Genomic DNA, 18,955 nt, shown 5'->3' with positions numbered 1-18,955 from the left:
TCAGCAGGTCAGGCAGCATCTCAGGAGAGAAGGAATGGGTGACGTTTCGGGTCGAGACCCTTCTTCAGACTTCAGTCTGAAGAAGGGTCTTGACCCAAAACGTCACCCATTCCTTCTCTCCTGAGATGCTGCCTGACCTGCTGAGTTACTCCAGCATTTTGTGGATAAATACCGTTGATTTGTACCAGCATCTGCAGTTATTTTCTCATATTCTGCACGATGTATCTTCTCCTTTGCTCTATCTATTGTACTTGAATTTGCCTTGATTTTATTTATGTCTAGTACTATTTCATCTGTTTGTACAGCATGCAAATTGTATACCATTTCCTTATAACAAAGCATTTTGCTCATCAGAAATATGCCTGATTCCTGATTTATTTGTTGATGTAGGTTCCCACGGTGCAGGACACCCTTCTGAAACCCTCACCCCTTTGGTTGCATGGGGAGCTGGAATAAATGGACGTCAGCCTGGTTCAAACCAACAGTTTCAGGATGATTTTCTCCAAGGTACAGTGAATTTCACTTAATATTAGCATTCACAAGCCAAGCTTCTTTATAAAAGAAAGATCTGCATTTATACTATGACACACGAAAACACCTCTCGGAGAGCCATTTAACTTTGAATATAGTCGGTATTGTAATATCAGAAATGTACTCATTATTTGTTGCTTTTTAAACAATCCATATCCTCTGAATACAGTAAGTTCTCTATAAACTCCTCGTGAACTCCATTTCAGAAGTTGAATTAATTGAAAGTAGCCTTTTGATTGTAGTTATTCCAGGCTTTCCTGAAGATTTCAGATGCCTCTTGCCCAAAGTAGATTTCTGATGAGATTTCAGACATGCTGAAAAATTGTGAAATGTGATTAGCAAAGTACTGCTTATGGGAATGCATGCAGGATGGCTGATTTGATACTTGGAAGCACTGCATTGACTGTCAAATGCTTTGGGCCAGTGAATCCTTTAAATTGTTACATTAATGTAAACATTTTCACACTGAGTTCAAATTTGGGGAAAAAAACATGAGAGCAACATGGTGAAAAAGTGTTAACTTTAGAAATGTGTTCATTTATGAGGATTAATGCTATTGTGATAATTTTAGATCTTAAATCTGAGTAACATTTACAACGCATGAACTGGAAAAATGATAAAATGAGATAAAGATCTAAACTGAGGTGGCAAAGATCTATTCCTTTTTATATTCATTGGATGGATATGGGGTTAGTACAGGCATGTGTCACTGGATTAGAGGATTAGCTATGAATTTATTGATTGGTGGAATAGGCACAAGTGGCCAAAATGGTTCATTCTATTCTGTGTTTATTGTCTCAGCGTCACAGACAAATATTTCATGTACCACTTGGCCATTTTCATTGTGACCTTTAGGTTTTGATTGCTTAAAATTAATTAAGAAAATATTTTTTATATCTTATGCAGCAGTTAGATGAAGGAAGTAAAGTTAAATGGATTTCACTGTCAGGGATGTTGATAACCAGAGAACACAGATTAAGATAAAAGAGCCAAGGAGAAGTTGCAAGCTCTAATCTGAAAAAACAGTGGAAGCACATTCAACAATAATTTTGAAAATGTAATTGAGTATAAATAGGAAAGGAAAAATGTTTCAAGATTTTGAGAAATCCTTGATTGAAAGGATTGATCAAGTATAAAAAGGTCAGAATAGAAAGGCGAGTTAAAATCGAGAGCAACAGGGAACTCCAGCAGGCCTTGGTGGACAGAACACAAGTGTTCGGCTAAACAATTACCTAGTCTACAATGGGTCTTGCTGATGTAAAGGGGGCCACATCGGGAGCTCTGAATGCAATGGATGAGGTTGGAAGAGGTGCACTTGAACTCTGTCTCACCAGCAAGGGTTGACGGGGTCCCTGGATGGGAGTGAGAGAGTAGTTGTGGGGACAATTATTACATCTCCTGTGGTAGTAAGGGAGGGGGCGAATGAGTGGGAAGGGATGAGTGAGCTAATAGTCATGGAGAGAGTGGTCTCTACGTAAGGCAAAAAAGGGGTGAGGACGGGAAGAAGTGACTGGTAGTGGAATCACATGGAAGGGGACAGGAATGATGTGCTGGATGTAGCATCTGGTGGGGTAAAAGGTAGCGACTAGAGGAACTCTCTCGTTGTTCTGCCCAGAAAGAAGGGGAGCAAAACTGCCATCTAAACATCATAATGGGATTACCTTCACCAGAAAGTCTTGCACTTGTTCAAGAAGGTGGCTCACAACCACCTTCTCTTGGATAATCAGATCTCGAAAAATGAATACATAGAGAAAAAAAGAGCATTTGCTGAGCCGCACGGCGGCACAGCAGTAGTGATGCTGCCTTATAGTGCCAGGGACCCTGGTTCGATCCTGACTATGGGTGCTGTCTACACGGAGTTTGTAAGTTCTCCCCTTGACCGCGTGGGTTTTCTCCGAGATCTTTGGTTTCTTCCCACACTCCAAAGACGTACAGGTTTGTAGATTAATTGGCTTAGTAGAAATGTAAAACTGTCCCTAGTGTGTGCAGGATGGTGTTAGTGTGCGGGGATTACTAGTCAGCACGGACTCGGTGGGCCGAAGAGCCTTTTTCCACGCTGTATTTTTAAAAACTAAAAGAACGTACAGCCACATAAGCTACTGGCAGAGGGAATTCTAATTTGTTATTAGTTGCCACAGCACATAGGTCTGAGGTACAAATAAAACCAAAGGCCATAGTCCAGCGTGTATCTAAGATATTTTCTCACTCAATCCAGTGATACGGTGCCTTTTGGCTAGTTTAAATTGTATTTCTGTTTCTTTCAGAATGGAAATTAAATGATGTGCGGAGATTAGATGTGAACCAGGTAAAACATTTGTAAAGAATTGAAACTTTTTTTACACTTTTCTATGATGATGCATGTTAATCTTTTATTTTAAAGTACATTCATTTTCTGTCACCACATCTGTGGCAGCTCCAATATGCCAAGGCATTTTGCTCACTATGGAATTATCAGGTCTGATGAACAAAAGCTTAAGCAGAGTTTTCAAGGGTGCATTGAAGGGGAGAAACAGGATAGAAATGTTCAGGGGAGAAATGCAAATCTTAAGAGTCTTGCCAGCTGAAAGATTAGCTTATAATATTTGAATATTTAAAAATCATGGTCAAGTCACTATTTATGGAGGGACATGCATATCTTGGTTATAAACCTGTTGGAAATGGTGGGAACATGGATTGATTTGGAAAGATGAACATTTATTATTAAAGTATTGGGTAACAAATCAACATAAATGACAAAGCACAATAATTAGTGTAAGAAAATAGCTGCAGATGCTGGTACAAATCGAAGGTATTCACAAAATGCTGGAGTAACTCAGCAGGTCAGGCAGCATCTCAAGAGAGAAGGAATGGGTGACGTTTTGGGTCAAGACCCTTCTTCAGACTGATGTCAGGGGGCGGGACAAAGGAAGGATATAGGTGGAGACAGGAAGATAGAGGGAGAACTGGGGAGGGGAAGAGAGGGACAGAGGAACTATCTAAAGTTGGAGAATTCAATGTTCATACCACTGGGCTGCAAGCTGCCCAAGCGAAATATGAGGTGCTGTTCCTCCAATTTCCGGTGGGCCTCACTATGGCACTGGAGGAGGCCCATGACAGAAAGGTCAGACTGGGAGTGGGAAGGGGGAGTTGAAGTGCTCAGCCACCGGGAGATCAGGTTGGTTAAGGCGGACTGAGCGAAGGTGTTGAGCGAAACGATCGCCGAGCCTGCGTTTGGTTTCGCCGATGTAAAGAAGTTCACATCTAGAGCAGCGGATGCAATAGATGAGGTTGGAGGAGGTGCAGGTGAACCTCTGTCTCACCTGGAAAGACTGTTTGGGTCCTTGGATGGAGTTGAGGGGGGAGGTAAAGGGACAGGTGTTGCATCTCCTGCGGTTGCAGGGGAAAGTGCCCGGGGATGGGGTGGTTTGGGTAGGAAAGGACAAGTGGACCAGGGAGTTACGGAGGGAGTGGTCTCTGCGGATTGCAGAAAGGGGAGGGGATGGGAAGATGTGGCCAGTGGTGGGGTCCCGTTGTAGGTGATGGAAATGTTGGCGGATGATTTGTTGGATACGCTGGCTGGTGGGGTGGAAGGTGAAAACGAGGGGGATTCTGTCCTTGTTACGAATGGGGGGGGAGGGGGAGCAAGAGCGGAACTGCGGGATGTAGAAGAGACCCTAGTGAGAGCCTCATCTATAATGGAAGAGGGGAAGCCCTGTTTCCTCAAGAATGAGGACATCTCTGATGCCCTAGTGTGAAACACCTCATCCCGGGCGCAGATGCGGCGTAGACGGAGGAATTGGGAGTAGAGGATAGACTTTTTGCAGGAGACAGGGTGGGAAGAAGTGTAGTCCAGATAGCTGTGCGAGTCAGTGGGTTTATAGTAAATGTCAGTCACTAGTCTGTCTCCTGTGAGGGAGATGGTGAGGTCCAGAAATGGTAGGGAGATGTCAGAGATAGTCCAAGTATATTTAAGGGCAGGAGGGAAATTGGAAGTGAAGCGTATGAAGTCAGTGAGTTCTGCATGGGTACAAGAGGTAGCACCAATGCAGTCGTCGATGTAGCGGAGGTAGAGTTCGGGGAAGGGGCCAGTGTACGCCCGGAACAGGGATTGTTTGACGTACCCGACAAAGAGGCAGGCATAGCTAGGCCCCATGCGAGTGCCCATAGCTACGCCTCTGGTTTGGAGGAAGTGGGAGGAGTCAAAGAAGTTGTTAAGGGTAAGAACCAGCTTTGCTAGGCGGAGGAGGGTGTTAGTAGATGGGGATTGGCTGGTTCTATGGTCGAGGAAGAAACGGAGGGCTTCGAGACCATCCTTGTGGGGGATGGAAGTGGAGAATGACTGGACATCCATGGTAAAGATGAGGGAGTGGAGGCCTGGAAACCAGAAGTTATCGAGAAGATGGAGAGCTTGTGAGGTGTCCTGGACGTAGGTGGGGAGGGATTTGACCAGGGTCAAAGGTAAGATAAGGTAGATAAATCTGCAGAGTCTGATCAAGTATATTAAAGAACACCAAGGGAAGCTAGAAAAGAAATTGCAGGAGCCCTGGCTGAGATATATGCATCTTTGTTAGCCATAGGTGAAGTGGCAAATGAGTGGAGCATGGCTAATGTTGTTGCTTTATTTAAGAAGGGCTGCAAAGGAAAACCTGGGAACTTTAGTCCAGTGAGCCTACTTTTTTTTTTAAGAAGGTAAAAAGTAAAGAAGGTAAGAAGGTTGTTGATAACGATTGGTGGAAATTAGAAAAATAAATTGGCAATCATATGATGGAAATTATTTTTTTAATTCTGCAATTGTAGCGATTCCTAGAAAACTGCCTGAAAGGATAGTGGAAGCTGATTCAGCAATTAACTTTCAAAAGAAAAATTGGAGAAATGCATCAAGGTTATGGAGAACGAGCTCGGTAGAAAACAACTAATGGGGTATCTCTTTCAAAGTGCTGGCACAGTGCAATGGGCAGGATGGCTTTATTCAGTGCAATTTGTTTTTATTCTATTCAACAATTGAATCATGTACAAACATGTACATTCTTTGTAAACTCCAGCTACTGTCATTTGCAGCACCACATTTCAAGCCGTGACTTGGAAAGTAAAAGTATAGATGTTTAAATGTTTTTGATTTCTTATTGCTGTGAATTATTTCTGTTTTACATTGCACAGGCCGATATTGCTCCATTGATGGCTTCTCTCATTGGAGTCCCCTTTCCTTTAAATTCTGTGGTAAGCTGCTGCTTGATATTATCATTATTTAATGCATGAGGCAGTTGATGTATAATTGGATTGTAATTAATAATAGTTAAACCTGAGTGATTTCCTTGTGTATTTTATGATTTGTTTTAACTGCGACAATCAGGGTTGATTATTTTTCAGTGAAGAACCTTGCTGATGATGGTAGATGAAATAAAGTCAGGTTTAGGACTTACCATAAGACATAGGAGCAGAATTAGACCATTCAGCCCATCGAGTCTATTCCGCCAGTGTCCCAATTTTTCAAACTACATAAGTACAACATGAAGACCACATGAAGTCATGCTACTGGCAATTTTGAAAGTCTTATTTAACATCTGGTTCTGGTTGATTACTGCACAAACACCTCATAAGTGGTTATCTCGCACAGGTGAATCTTAAAGTGAATCATAGCTTCTGTTTTCAATTTAGATAGAACTCTGCTCCAAAGAGAATGGTCAAAAATAAAAGGACAAATAAAGCAAATTATGAGAATTTTGACAGATCTAAGAAATTTCTCAAAATGGCAACATTATGAATTGCTTTTCCTCACAGTCAGAATTTTTTTGAAAAATTGCATTCTGTCAGCAAGTGAATTCTGGCACCACATTTCAACTAAATTGCTCTGTTATTTTGCATTTACCTTCTCGAAGTTGGGAATGTAGTTTTTGGCCAAAACCACTCTGGAGCCGAATGCTGAGCTGCTGAGCAATTGCAGAATCTTGAACCAAGCATCTGTGTCACAGAGATAGGCCCGAACAAGCCCGGCCCAATAAAGCCTTGAGAAAACTTTCACCAACAGCTACGCCTTGCCACAATTTCACTGTTTACCAAAGCTGTCGGTTTTCAGTACTATTTACATTTAAATGTCCAAAAAAAGAAGAAAAAAAGAAAGAATTTAAAGAGGCAACATTTTAGTAAAAGAACTAATGACACTAAAACACGGGTTTACATAACTAAATATCTAACGGAAGCACAAATAATTAGATTTTTTTTTAACTTCATGACAGCTGTAAAATTCCCAATTCGAATGAACTTGCTCTAAGATTCTGTATAGTTTAGTTTAGAGATACAGTGCGGAAACAGGCCCTTTCGGCCCACCGGGTCTACGTCGACCAGTGATCCCCGCACATTGAAACTATCCTATATCCACCAGGAAAAATTAAAAAATATATTTACCAAGCCAATTAACCGTACGTCTTTGGAATGTGGGAGGAAACCGAAGATCTCGGAGAAAACTTACGCAGGTCACGGGGAGAACGTACAAACTCTGTTCAGACAGCACCGGTAGTCAGGATCGGACCCGGGTCTCCGGCGCTGCATTCGCTGTAAGGCAGCAACTCTACCGCTGTGCCACCAAGCACAAGATATCTGAGCACAGATTCCTCGGTATAAATTCCACTAGTTTCCCAATTGCCCTCTGTGCAGAGTCCATTAGTGGAGCAATCCCACAGATTGTTTCTAACATGTACATTCAGAACATCTGCATTGCTCAAAACTGCCACCAAATCCTCACAAAATCTAGCCCAAAGTTTAAGTTTACCACATCCCACCCCCTGGGCGCACACATTTATCCCACTATCTTCCCCCCTTCCCCACCCCTGTCACCTTTCCACATATATCCCTCCCTCTGGGTTTACATTTCCCACCTCTGGAATAGATTAGGTAAATGCACAGAGTCTTTTGCCCAGAGTCAGGGAATCAAGAACTGGAGGACATAAGTGCAAGTCAAGGGGGGGAAGATTTAATAGGAACCCGATGGGCAACTATTTTACACAAAGGTTGGTGGGTATATGGAATGAGCTGCCAGAGGATGTAGTTGAGGCAGGTACTATCATAACATTTAAGAAACATTTGGATAGGTACATGGATGGGGTATGTTTAGAGAGATATGGGCCAGGAGCAGGCAGGTGGGACTAGACAAGATGGGGCACGTTGGGGGCATGGGCAAGTTGGGCTGAGGGGTCTGTTTCCACACTGTATGACTGACTGACTTCTCTCTTTATCTGACACCCTTTTGTCTCCTTGTTTACTTTGACTTTTTTGTCACTCTTTTGCCTCCTTTTAAATTCTAGCCTTTGTCCACCCATCTAACAACCCTGCCCCCCCCCCCTTCACCTGTATACACCCATCACCTGCCAGGCTTTGTTCCGCTTCCACCTCTTTTCCAGATTTCTCTCCCCCTCCCCCCTTTCTCCCTACTGTAAGCAGTCTGCAGAAGGGTCCCAGCGTGGAATGTCAAGGGGGGGAAGATGTCTTGTCAATGCCCTCCAGAGATTTGTTTTTGTTGCAGCAACCCCAGCTATACCTGCCTGCCTGGCCATACAACGTTATATGGGAGAATGCAAAGCACTGCATATATACATAAGCCTGTGGTTTTTTGCTCAACTTTGAGGGAATCCTTTTGGATTTCCTCATCAACTGCTTAATTGATATTTGTCATCAGCAAAACCTCACTATTGCAAACTCATCAACAAGAGATGGATCACACCCTACATCTATAATCCTGTGGTGTCATACTCAACCTCCTAATAACATATTTCCTTGAGCATCTTTGCTCGGTTTATACAGTGCATTCAGAAAGTATTCAGACCCCTTCACTTTTTCCACATTTTGTTATGTTACAGCCTTATTTTTAAATGGATTAAACTCATATTTTATTATCAATCTACACACAATACCCCATAATAAAAAAGCGAAAACAGGTGTTTAGAATTTTTTTGCAAAGTAATTAAAAAGAAATAACTGAAATATTACATTTACATAAGTATTCAGACCCTTTACTCAGTACTTTGAGGCACCTATGGCAGCGATTACAGCCTCAAGTCTTCTTGGGTATGACGCCACAAGCTTGGCACACTTGTATTTGGGTAATTTCTTCCATTCTTCTCTGCAGATCCTCTCAAGCTCTGTCAGGTTGGATGGGGAGCCTCGAAGCACAGCTATTTTCCGGTCCCTCCAGAGATGTTCGATCGGGTTCAAGTCTGGGCTCTGGCTGGGCCACTCAATGACATTCACAGACTTGTCACGAAGCTACTCCTGCGTTGGCTGTGTGCTTAGGGTTGTTGTCCTGTTGGAAGGTGAACCTCCACCCCAGTCTGAGGTCCAGAATGCTCTGGAGCAGGTTTTCATCAAAGATCTCTCTGTACTTTGCTCCATTCATCTTTCCCTCAATCCTGACTAGTCTCCCAGTTCCTGCCGCTGAAAAACATCCCCACAGCATGATGCTGCCACCACTATGCTTCTCCGTAGGAATGGTATTGGCCAGGTGATGAGCGGTGCCTGGCTTCCTCCAGACGTGACGCTTGGCATTCAGGACAAAGAGTTCAATCTTGGTTTCATCAGGCCAGAGAATCTTGTTTCTCATGGTCTGAGAGTCCTTTAGGTGCCTTTTGGCAAACTCCAAGTGGGCTGTCATTTTTCCCGCCTAGCCACTCTACCATAAAGGCCTGATTGGTGGAGTGCTGCAGATATACTTGTCCTTCTGGAAGATTCTCCCATCTTCACAGAGGAACTCTGGAGCTCTGTCAGAATTACCATCGGGTTCTTGGTCACCTCCCTGACCAAGGCCCTTCGCCCCCGATTGCTCAATTTGGCCGGGCAGCCAGCTCGTTCCAAAGTTCTTCCATTTAAGAATGACAGAGGTCACTGTGCTCTTTGGGACCTGCAATGCTGCACAAATTGTTTTATACCCTTCCCCAGATCTGTGGTCTCGACACACTCCTGTCTCGAAGATCTACGGACAATTCCTTCATCTTCATGGCTTGGTTTTTGCTCTGACATGCACTGTCAACTGTGGGACCTTATATAGACAGGTGTGTGCCTTTCCAAATCATGTCCAAACAATTTTACCACTGGTGGACTCCAATCAATTTGTAGAAACATCTCAAGGGTAATCAATGGAAACAGGATGAAACTAAGCTCAATTTTGAGTGTCATAGCAAAATGTCTGAATGCTTATGTAAATGTGATATTTCAGTTATTTCTTTTTAATTATTTTGCAAAATTTTCGCTTCTTCATTCTGGGGTATTGTGTGTAGACTGATAATTTAAAAAAAGAATCCATTTTAAAATAAGGCTGTAACGTAACAAAATGTGGAAAAAGTGAAGGGGTCCGAATACGTTCTGAATACACTGTACATTAGATGCTTGCTTTTGTTATTGTGGAAGAATTTCCTTACTTTTGTATTCCAACCTTCTAGACAGAAAGGTGAACATTTATATCTGTCCACCAGTCATTAGTGGGCTGCCTTATAGTGTACAGCTTCACACCATTAAAATATTCTAATTTATCTATCCTGTCTCCAAAATGAATGACTTGCAACCTATTCTACATTGAAGTCCTTTTTAAAAGGTTTTGCCCATTCACATATATTTGCCCATTACTTTGTAACTTACGCAACTGGCAAGACCTCTGAACTTGAGAGTTATCCGCAAAGGTAAATGGACATTGCAGGAATCTGCCCATTTTCGGAGGAGCATTTTAATACTGGAACATAAAGCAATCTGCTGGAATAACTCAGCTGGTTGAGGCGAAGGGATATTTGAAATTTTTGGTCAAAACCCTGCACCAGGATTGGTGTTCATGTTAATATTAAATAAGAGTTGTGAAAACTCAGGTTGCCTTAATGTGCTTATATATTGAAAGAAAACAACATATCCATGGCTAGACACGAATAGCTGAAGTAACTCAGCGGAACAGGCAGCATCTCTGGAGAGAAGGAATGGGTGACATTTCTTCAGACTGCCTTCAGTGTGTGTGTGTGTGGTCATTGACTGAATGCAACACAACTTTCAATGCTTCGTTGTATATCATGAGGAATGGTTATTTTCAAAACTTATGCCACATGGGGAAAGAAAAATTTGTGCCTGCTGCAAACTCCCTGTTCTTCTTTGGCAATGTAATTTGTAAAATTGGTTAAGATTCTTGATATTAATAACTTTATTTGAAATTCTTTTAATGATGTGTAACAGTATTGACATAATTTGCTTAAGCAATGGTTCAGATGAGCTGTGCATGTTTTTGCCCGATAAGAGACATTCCTGCCCTTGCTGTAGCTTAACAAGTTTTTTTTTGTCACCTTTCTAATTCTGATAAAGGATTTTGGATCTGAAACTTTGACTGTTCTGAGAGATGAGACCTGATCTGCTGACTATTTCCAGCATTTTCTGTCATCACTTCAAATTTACAGCATCTGCAGTTTTCTTTTGATGTTCCAACTGACTTTCCATATTATCTAACTAGATTGGTTCCTTCAGCATGCAGGGTGCTGCCATTCAAAAAATCAAGGCTATCTTAGATATGAAGGCATTGTAACATTTTGTTATGTTCGGCAACGTCATCTTAAATTTATATTAAATTGATAACTGTACAAAATTGACAACCAAAAAAAGGCCAGCTGGTCTATCAAGCCTGTTCCTGATTAGTGATCTTCACATCCCTTTCTCATAAAACGAAGGATAAAATTAGTTTTTTTCCCTAATCAATAAATTTAAGATGGATTCTCTGGGAATTCTCTGCCTCAGAAGGCAGTGGAGGCCAATTCTCTGAATGCATTCAAGAGAGAGCTGGATAGAGCTCTTAAGGATAGCGGAGTCAGGGGGTATAGGGAGAAGGCAGGAACGGGGTACTGATTGAGAATGATCAGCCATGATCACATTGAATGGCGATGCCGGCTCGAAGGGCCGAATGGCCTCCTCCTGCACCTATTGTCTATTGTCATTCAATTGTCTTCATTTATGCATTAAAAAAGGTTACTTCTGGTCAGTTGTAATCCTGGAACTTCATGAGATAAATTCAACGTGGGATATGATAATGGTAGACACGGTGCTTTTCTCAGCATGTACATCTTATCTGCTGATCTGCACAGGCTAGCAACTTTATTTTGTCGAAGTTTTGTCATCTAGTTTGATATGTTTGTATTCATTGAAACTCGAATATTGTATTTATTTCTGTTTGTATTCTGAGCAACCTGAATAAAGTGCAAATGAAAAGTTTGTTATAAAACTTGTAAGGATCTGTTTTGAATGTTCTTCATGCCTCATTTCTCTTCCATCTTAATTTGTCTTTTTTTTTTCATAGGGCATTTTACCGTTGGAGTATTTAAACAATACCGATCAGTTTAAAGCTGAATGCATGCTAACAAATGCTTTGCAAGTACTGGAGCAATTTAAGGTATGAAATTCAACATTTTATAATAGCAATCTCATAAAGTGTGTAGTTATACGTTAAGCACACTGTTTTGCTTTTGATAAGTGCCTTAAACACCTCCCGATCTGTCTGGATACTTTCACTCTGTTGAGCGGAAGTTATGAAATTCAAACTAATTTACATTTCTGCAGATAAGTGACCAGTCATTTATTTCTGGGTCCAAATGACATCATATGAATCAGAATGAACTAACAAGACCTTATGTGTTACTTTACATTGGGTCAGCAAAGTAGAAAACACATTATGCTTTGAGATCATTGCAGCAGTGCTTTCAAACAAAAGTGGGGACTGTTGTGCTTTATTCTGCTCAGTTATCCTGTTTCATGTCAGGTGGCATCATGAGATGGTGGGGAGACCTTGGTGGACATAGATTTCCTCCGACATTCCCAAGTGGAATTTCTACTAACCTTGTTAGAATATTAAGAGCAGTTAATTAATTTAGCGTAGGTGGGTTATTGGTTCCGGTGAGGAAGAGAGCTTCATAGAAGTCTGATTTCCCACCAGGAAAGCTCTGGCATTTGCTTTGATATAATTCCCTCCCTTTTTGGGGTTGACCTATTTGTAGCAATAGCAAAATGCAATGAGATAAGATCAGGGGATAGACCAAACAACTCCTTGAATCTGATTCACCACTCACCTGTGCAGGTTTCTGCATAATACAGAGATCTGTTGATTTTCCTAACGCACAAAAAATCCATACATTGAATACACAAAGACTGGACACCCACAGCCCTCGAAAGAAAGAAATATTAAAGATTTGCAATTCCTTGCTGATTCAGACGACTGAAAATCAGGGGAAAAAAAGAGGAATCATTAACTTGGTCGGACCACATAAAACTGTTGAAACATCCACTACATCTTCTCATCGCTAACCACATCCACGCCACTCTCTCACATCACACCACGCTTTTACATAACACTCATCAGTCTAGGCATAAACTTAACTAACTCAATAAAGTTAAATTTGAACAAAATTATTGATTCGTATCATGTTATTAATGACGTCCGTAATGATTACGTACCATGCAGCTTGCAGCTCCCCCGACATGTAAACAACAGTGTTGCAAGATCGTGAGATGCCGATTTCACCAGACAGCTTGCAAGCATTTAGTGCGCGGCCCTCGAAAATGTGGGGCCCATAGCATATGCCACTTTTGCTACGAGGTTAATCCGGCACTGTATCGACCTCACAGAAACAGACCCTCAGTATTATTCATATCAAGCCACTGAAAGTTTTATTTGTTTCGATGAGATTGCCTGCCATTTTTCAACACTTCTGAAGATATTGATGTTTGCATTTAATTTCTGTTGACAGATAGATTCCCTCAACCTAATAATCAGCCCAGTTAGTGTTCCTTGCATCCATTCTTGGACCATCTTCCTCATGGAAGCTGGTTAAAACTTTGTGGGATCTCATAAGAGCCCTACATATTTGTAGCAAGCCACTCTTACTCTTGTATACCATGTACCACTTGCATTTCTAAATACAGAAGCATATTAACGTGCAGTGTTTTTAATTTGGACATGGAACCCCTAGCTTTCACATTATATGATTCTCAAATGTAAAAAAAAATCTACTTCTCTTTGTATGGGAAGAAACTGCAGATGCTGGTTTAAACCCCGCACATTAACACGAGAGATATATCTATATCACTCTATATATAGTATAAGAAAATAACTGCAGATGCTGGTACAAATCGATTTATTCACAAAATGCTGGAGTAACTCAGCAGGTCAGGCAGCATCTCGGGAGAGAAGGAATAGGTGACGTTTCGGGTCGAGACCCTTCTTATCACTCTATATCTACAGTGCCTTCCACAATGTTTGGGACAAAGACACATCATTTATTTTTTTGCCTCTGTACTCCACAATTTGAGATTTGTAAAAAAAATAAAAATCACATGTGGTTAAAGTGCATATTGTCAGATTTTATTAAAGGCCATTTTTATACATTTTTGTTTCACCATGTAGAAATTACAGCTGTGTTTATAGTCCCCCCATTTCAGGGCACCATAATATTTGGGACACATGGCTTCACAGGTGTTTGTAATTGCTCAGGTGTGTTTAAATGCCTCCTTGATGCAGGTATATGAGAGCTCTCAGCAGCTTGTCTTTCCTCCAGTCTTTCCATTACCTTTGGAAACTTTTATTGCTGTTTACCAACATGAGGACCAAAGTTGTGCCAATGAAAGTCAAAGAAACCATTATGAGTGAGAAACAAGAATAAAACTGTTCGAAACATCGGCCAAACCTTAGGCTTACCAAAATCAACCATTTGGAACACCATTAAGAAGAAAGAGAATACTGGTGAGCTTACTAATCACAAAGGGACTGGCAGGCCAAGGAAGACCTCCACAGCTGATGACAGAAGAATTCTCTCCATAATAAATTCCCCAACGAAGATTAACTTATATCAGAGTGATGGCAAGAGCAAAGTATGGAGGAGAGAAGGAACTGCCCAAGATCCAAAGCATACCACCTCATCTGTGAAACACGGTGGTGGGGGTGTTATGGCCTGGGCATGTATGGCTGCTGAAGGTACTGGATCACTTATCTTCATTGATGAATCAACTGCTGACGGTAGTAGCATAATGAATTCTGAAGTTATAGACACATCCTATCTGCTCAAGTTCAAACAAAGGCCCAAAACTCATTGGCCAGCGGTTCATTCCACTACAAGACAATGATCCCAAACATACTGCTAAAGCAACAAAGGAGTTTTTCAGCTAAAAAATGGTAAATTCTGGAGTGGCCAAGTTAATCACCCGATCGGAACCCAATTGAGCATGCCTTTGAAATGCTGAAGAGAAAACTAAAGGGGACTAGCCCCCAAAACAAGCATAAGCTAATGATGGCTGCAATACAGGCTTGGCAGAGCAACACCAGAGAAGACATTCAGCAACTGGTGATGTCCATGAATCGCAGATTTCAAGCAGTCATTGGATATACAACAAAATACTAAATATGACTACTTTCATTTACATGACATTGCTGTGTCCCAAACATTATGGTGCCCTGAAATGGGGGGTCTATGTATAAACACTGCTGTAATTTCGACATGGTGAAACCAAAATGTATAAAAATTGCCTTTATTAAAATCTGACAATGTGCACTTTGACCACATGTGATTTTTTCGATAACAAATCTCAAATTGTGGAGTATAGAGGCAAATAAATAAATGATGGGTCTTTGTTACAAACATTATGGAGGGCACTGTACATCTCCCTATATAACTATCTATATCTCTCATTCTCCTTTTCCCCAGACCTCTTTGTATCAACATGCAGAAAATAACACTTCTGTCATCCCCTATCATATGGTAGAGAGTAGGAAGAATAAACCTTGCAGGATAAAAAAACAAGCATCTACAAAAAAGTTAGGCTCAAAAGAGGCATTAGAAGAAGGTGAAATAGTAAAGGAGAATTTTCGGAAGAAAAATCCACAGTGCAAGCTGCAACCTGTGGAGGGTTGCGGGAAGGGAGTGACTGTTATTATTGGGATTTTACAGTTTTGTATTGTGAATGCCAGAGAACCTCTGGATGAGGAGCTGTGTAAGTTGAAGGTTTTAATTTATTTTTCAGGTTAAGATGACTCACAAGAAAAAAAACACCCTGACCTTCTTGTTTAGCCCCTTCAAGTAAGTCGATTCCCTTTTATAGAGTGCTGATCTGAAGTTTTTTTTTTCTGTTGCAAGTACAATGAGGATGAACCATTTATGGAGTACATCCTGCAGATTTTCCATGAGTATACCTCCGATTCAGTGTTGACACTATTATAACAATGTTTGGTGGCCAAGCTCAGTAGTAGGTACTCTCTGTCACTCGCCATCAGTCCCATTCCCTCTGGCTATCATAAAGCATCTGTCCACATATTTTCTTTGTGTGACCAGAGTATAATGAATAGCATTTTTGCCCCCATATATTATGGGCTTGAAATTGGCATTAAAAAGGCTGAAGGGTGGGCTGGAGTTGGTGGGGTGATAGTGATGGCAGGGGTAGAAGCCAAGATCTGAACTGGACTTTTCTGACTGTTTAGACACTTCATGAGTAGAACTGGGAATGGGAGGATGCCGGGGAGAGGGAAGCAGAAAAACAAGAGATTTGTAGGGGTTAAAAAGCAGAGGTGAAAGGGAACAATAACAGCAGTAAGGAGGGGGTTAAGGCAAAAGGAGAAATTGAAAAATTGGTCTAAAGAGGGAAGTAAATGAATGTCAATTTTGAAAAATAAAGTAAGGAGGATGTGTGTCACTTACTAGTAAAAGTGGGGGCTAAGAGTTGTGTGAGGGCCAAAACGCTCACTGAAGTCAGAATGAGTGGCAGTGTCTTGCTTGTGGGAGAGGCAGTAGCCAGTAGATGGTAAAGAGATGAAAGATTAGCTGGTAGACGCTGTAGGAATGGGGTGAGGCCGTGAGTGCCAGGACATTTAGAATAGGTAGGGGATCACCTTGACCGGGCTAGAAGGGGAGAATTATGGGAGACTGATTTTGAGGAAGCATTGCACTGTCAACTGGCTGAGTTAGGAGAAGAAATTGTGACACAGTCAGAGTTTTTTCACTGGTCTGGTATCTCTGAACCTTATGCATTATGGGGGGAGGAGGCATTAGAATATGGGAAAATGATAATTAAAGTTTGGAAGGTATTTATTCACAAAATGCTGGAGTAACTCAGCAGGTCAAGCAGCATCTCGGGTGAGAAGGAATGGGTGACGTTTCAGGTCGAAACGTCACCCATTCCTTCTCTCCTGAGATGCTACCTGACCTGCTGAGTTACTCCAGCATTTTGTGAATAAATACCTTCGATTTGTACCGGCATCTGCAGTTACTTTCTTACATTAAAGTTTGGAAAGTGATAATCTGGATGCCATGTTTCAGAATGCAAATATCATTTTACAGGTATGAAGTGTGCAGATATCATTGAAATGCATCTACAGTTTTATACCTTTTTAGCAATTGGATTCCCTATTTTTTGGTTGAATAGATCAACCAGCAAAATGTCATTATACATTTTAACTGCAAAATTTCATTTGCTGGAGCTCTTCTTGAGGAGTTACCTTTTAATGCTGTTAGCTGTTTGTTTTGTTTTACAGCTTGCTTCTTAGTTGAGCATGTGTATATATATCAATGTTAATGAGCAATAAATTGATTTTAGTACTTCTGGTGGCGATATTTTGGAGTTCCAAAATACAATTATGATTTCTCCTGTTTTCATAATATCTAATGTTATGTAGTGTCATCCAATGACCGTAATGGTAGTGGAATTGCTAATAATAGATCACATGACCTGAAACTGTTTCATGTATCATACACTGGATATTTACAAAACAGACATGATGAGATTGTATCAAGTTGGTGACAGGCATCTATTGTCACCAACAGTGTATGGAAAGTTTCCTGCATTGGAAAACCATCCTGCCAGGGCCGTCTTAACGCATGGGCCTGATGGGCACTTGCCCGGGGGCCCACGAGCATAGGGGCCCCATGCTGATCTGTGTATGTTAAGTGACTTGCAATAAATAAATACTACTTTAAAAATGTAGGTTCAATAGGTGCTTTTTTCGCAACACTTTCGGTCCCAGTGCTTCTCACAGCGATCTGTAAGTGCTTTTCGCAACAATGTAGCACCCTAAGTCCATCGCTAAGTGCTTTTCGGTAAGTGCTTTTCGCCGGCACGACGGGGGGGGCTGGTAGGGAAAGGGGGGTGGGGGAGAGTAACGGTAGGGGCCCCAGTACACTGCTTTGCCCGGGGGCCCATAATGCTGTAAAAACGGCCCTGCATCCAGCACAATTAGTCTTGATATCGCAGTGACAGCAGGGACTTTCTCCAAGAACTCTTCTATTTTTGGACCTCATTGGAGACATGGACCTCATCTGGATTTCATCCCAAAATCCCTACTGCCTGACGAGCGTGTTTTGCCTGATGTCTCCAAATGCACCTCAGCTCATCACCCATTTGGTCCCCCTGGAGGATGGAGATATGGGAATGTCCCCACTCACCAGCCAATATACATTAATTCTTGCAGCAAAGAAACATGTGTACTTCTGTAGTGCCTTTCATATGTTGCAAAGGCTTGCATTTTAGCAAGTACATTTGAAACATTGTTGCATGCAAAAAAGCTTCAAAAACACCAATGTTATGATAAGCAAATGATTCACCTTAATTCATTACCTAATGTTGTTTGGTGTATGCTGTAGGCAAGGAGCTTTGGGAGAACTGTGCATGTTTTAAAACTAGTGCCATAGGATCTTGGAAGGAGCTTTTGTCCAACTTCTCATCTGACAAGCATCACTTCTGGCAGTGCATTGGTCTCTCAGTGTTCCTTTAAAGCACCAATCCCGATCTTATAAATGGACTTTTAAATTGGGACTTGAAGCTCACCCTGCAGACTTCAAGGCAAGAATATTCCCGGTGAAAGGCTGCACTGGTCAGAACCTCAGTCTGCAACAAGTCACCCTGTCCATTCCAACTTTAGGTTGCACATGCTTCCTGTCATAATTTTGGTTCTGGCATGAATGAAGCCACAGATTTACAACCCCAATGACAGTAATTTTAGACGAACATTTTTTCCAATCAAGAAGCATTTATTTTTCATCGAACAAAGACCAATTCAGCACAAGAACAGGCTCTTCAGCTCACATGCTTGTGCTGAACATGATGCTTAGACCATCTCACAATTACCTGCCCGTAATCCATATTCCTCAATTCCCTATATATCCATATGCACATCCAAAAGTATCTTAAATGCTGCTATAGAAACATAGAAACATAGACAATAGGTGCAGGAGGAGGCCATTTGGCCCTTCGAGCCAGCACCGCCATTCAGTGTGATCATGGCTGATCGTCCACAATCAGTAACCCGTGCCTGCCTTCTCCCCATACCCCTTGATTCCACTAGCCCTTAGAGCTATTGGGGGGGGGGGGGGGGGAAGAGAGAGAGGGAGAGAAGAAGAGCGAGGGGGGAGAAATTGGGTGGGAGTGATAGGGGGGAGAGAGAGAGAGAGTGGGGGAGAGAGAG

The 18,955-nt window shown here is 41.7% G+C and overlaps 1 protein-coding gene across 3 annotated transcripts in view; it reads left to right on the top strand.

Annotated features, from left to right (window-relative positions):
- Positions 1 to 18,955, top strand: part of pign (phosphatidylinositol glycan anchor biosynthesis, class N) — a 161,029-nt gene that overhangs the window by 23,699 nt on the left and 118,375 nt on the right. For all 3 annotated transcript variants that reach the window (XM_078419560.1, XM_078419540.1, XM_078419549.1), the window contains exons 8-12: positions 391 to 507; positions 2,796 to 2,836; positions 5,668 to 5,727; positions 11,816 to 11,908; positions 15,526 to 15,581. In XM_078419560.1, the coding sequence (XP_078275686.1) occupies positions 391 to 507; positions 2,796 to 2,836; positions 5,668 to 5,727; positions 11,816 to 11,908; positions 15,526 to 15,581 (367 nt within the window). The remainder of the gene's footprint in view (positions 1 to 390; positions 508 to 2,795; positions 2,837 to 5,667; positions 5,728 to 11,815; positions 11,909 to 15,525; positions 15,582 to 18,955) is intronic.

The sequence above is a fragment of the Rhinoraja longicauda genome, chromosome 2 (assembly GCF_053455715.1).
Source record: "Rhinoraja longicauda isolate Sanriku21f chromosome 2, sRhiLon1.1, whole genome shotgun sequence".
Lineage (NCBI taxonomy): Eukaryota > Metazoa > Chordata > Chondrichthyes > Rajiformes > Arhynchobatidae > Rhinoraja > Rhinoraja longicauda.
Note: the sequence above shows the minus strand (reverse complement) of the source record. Positions and strands in the feature narration are given on the sequence as shown.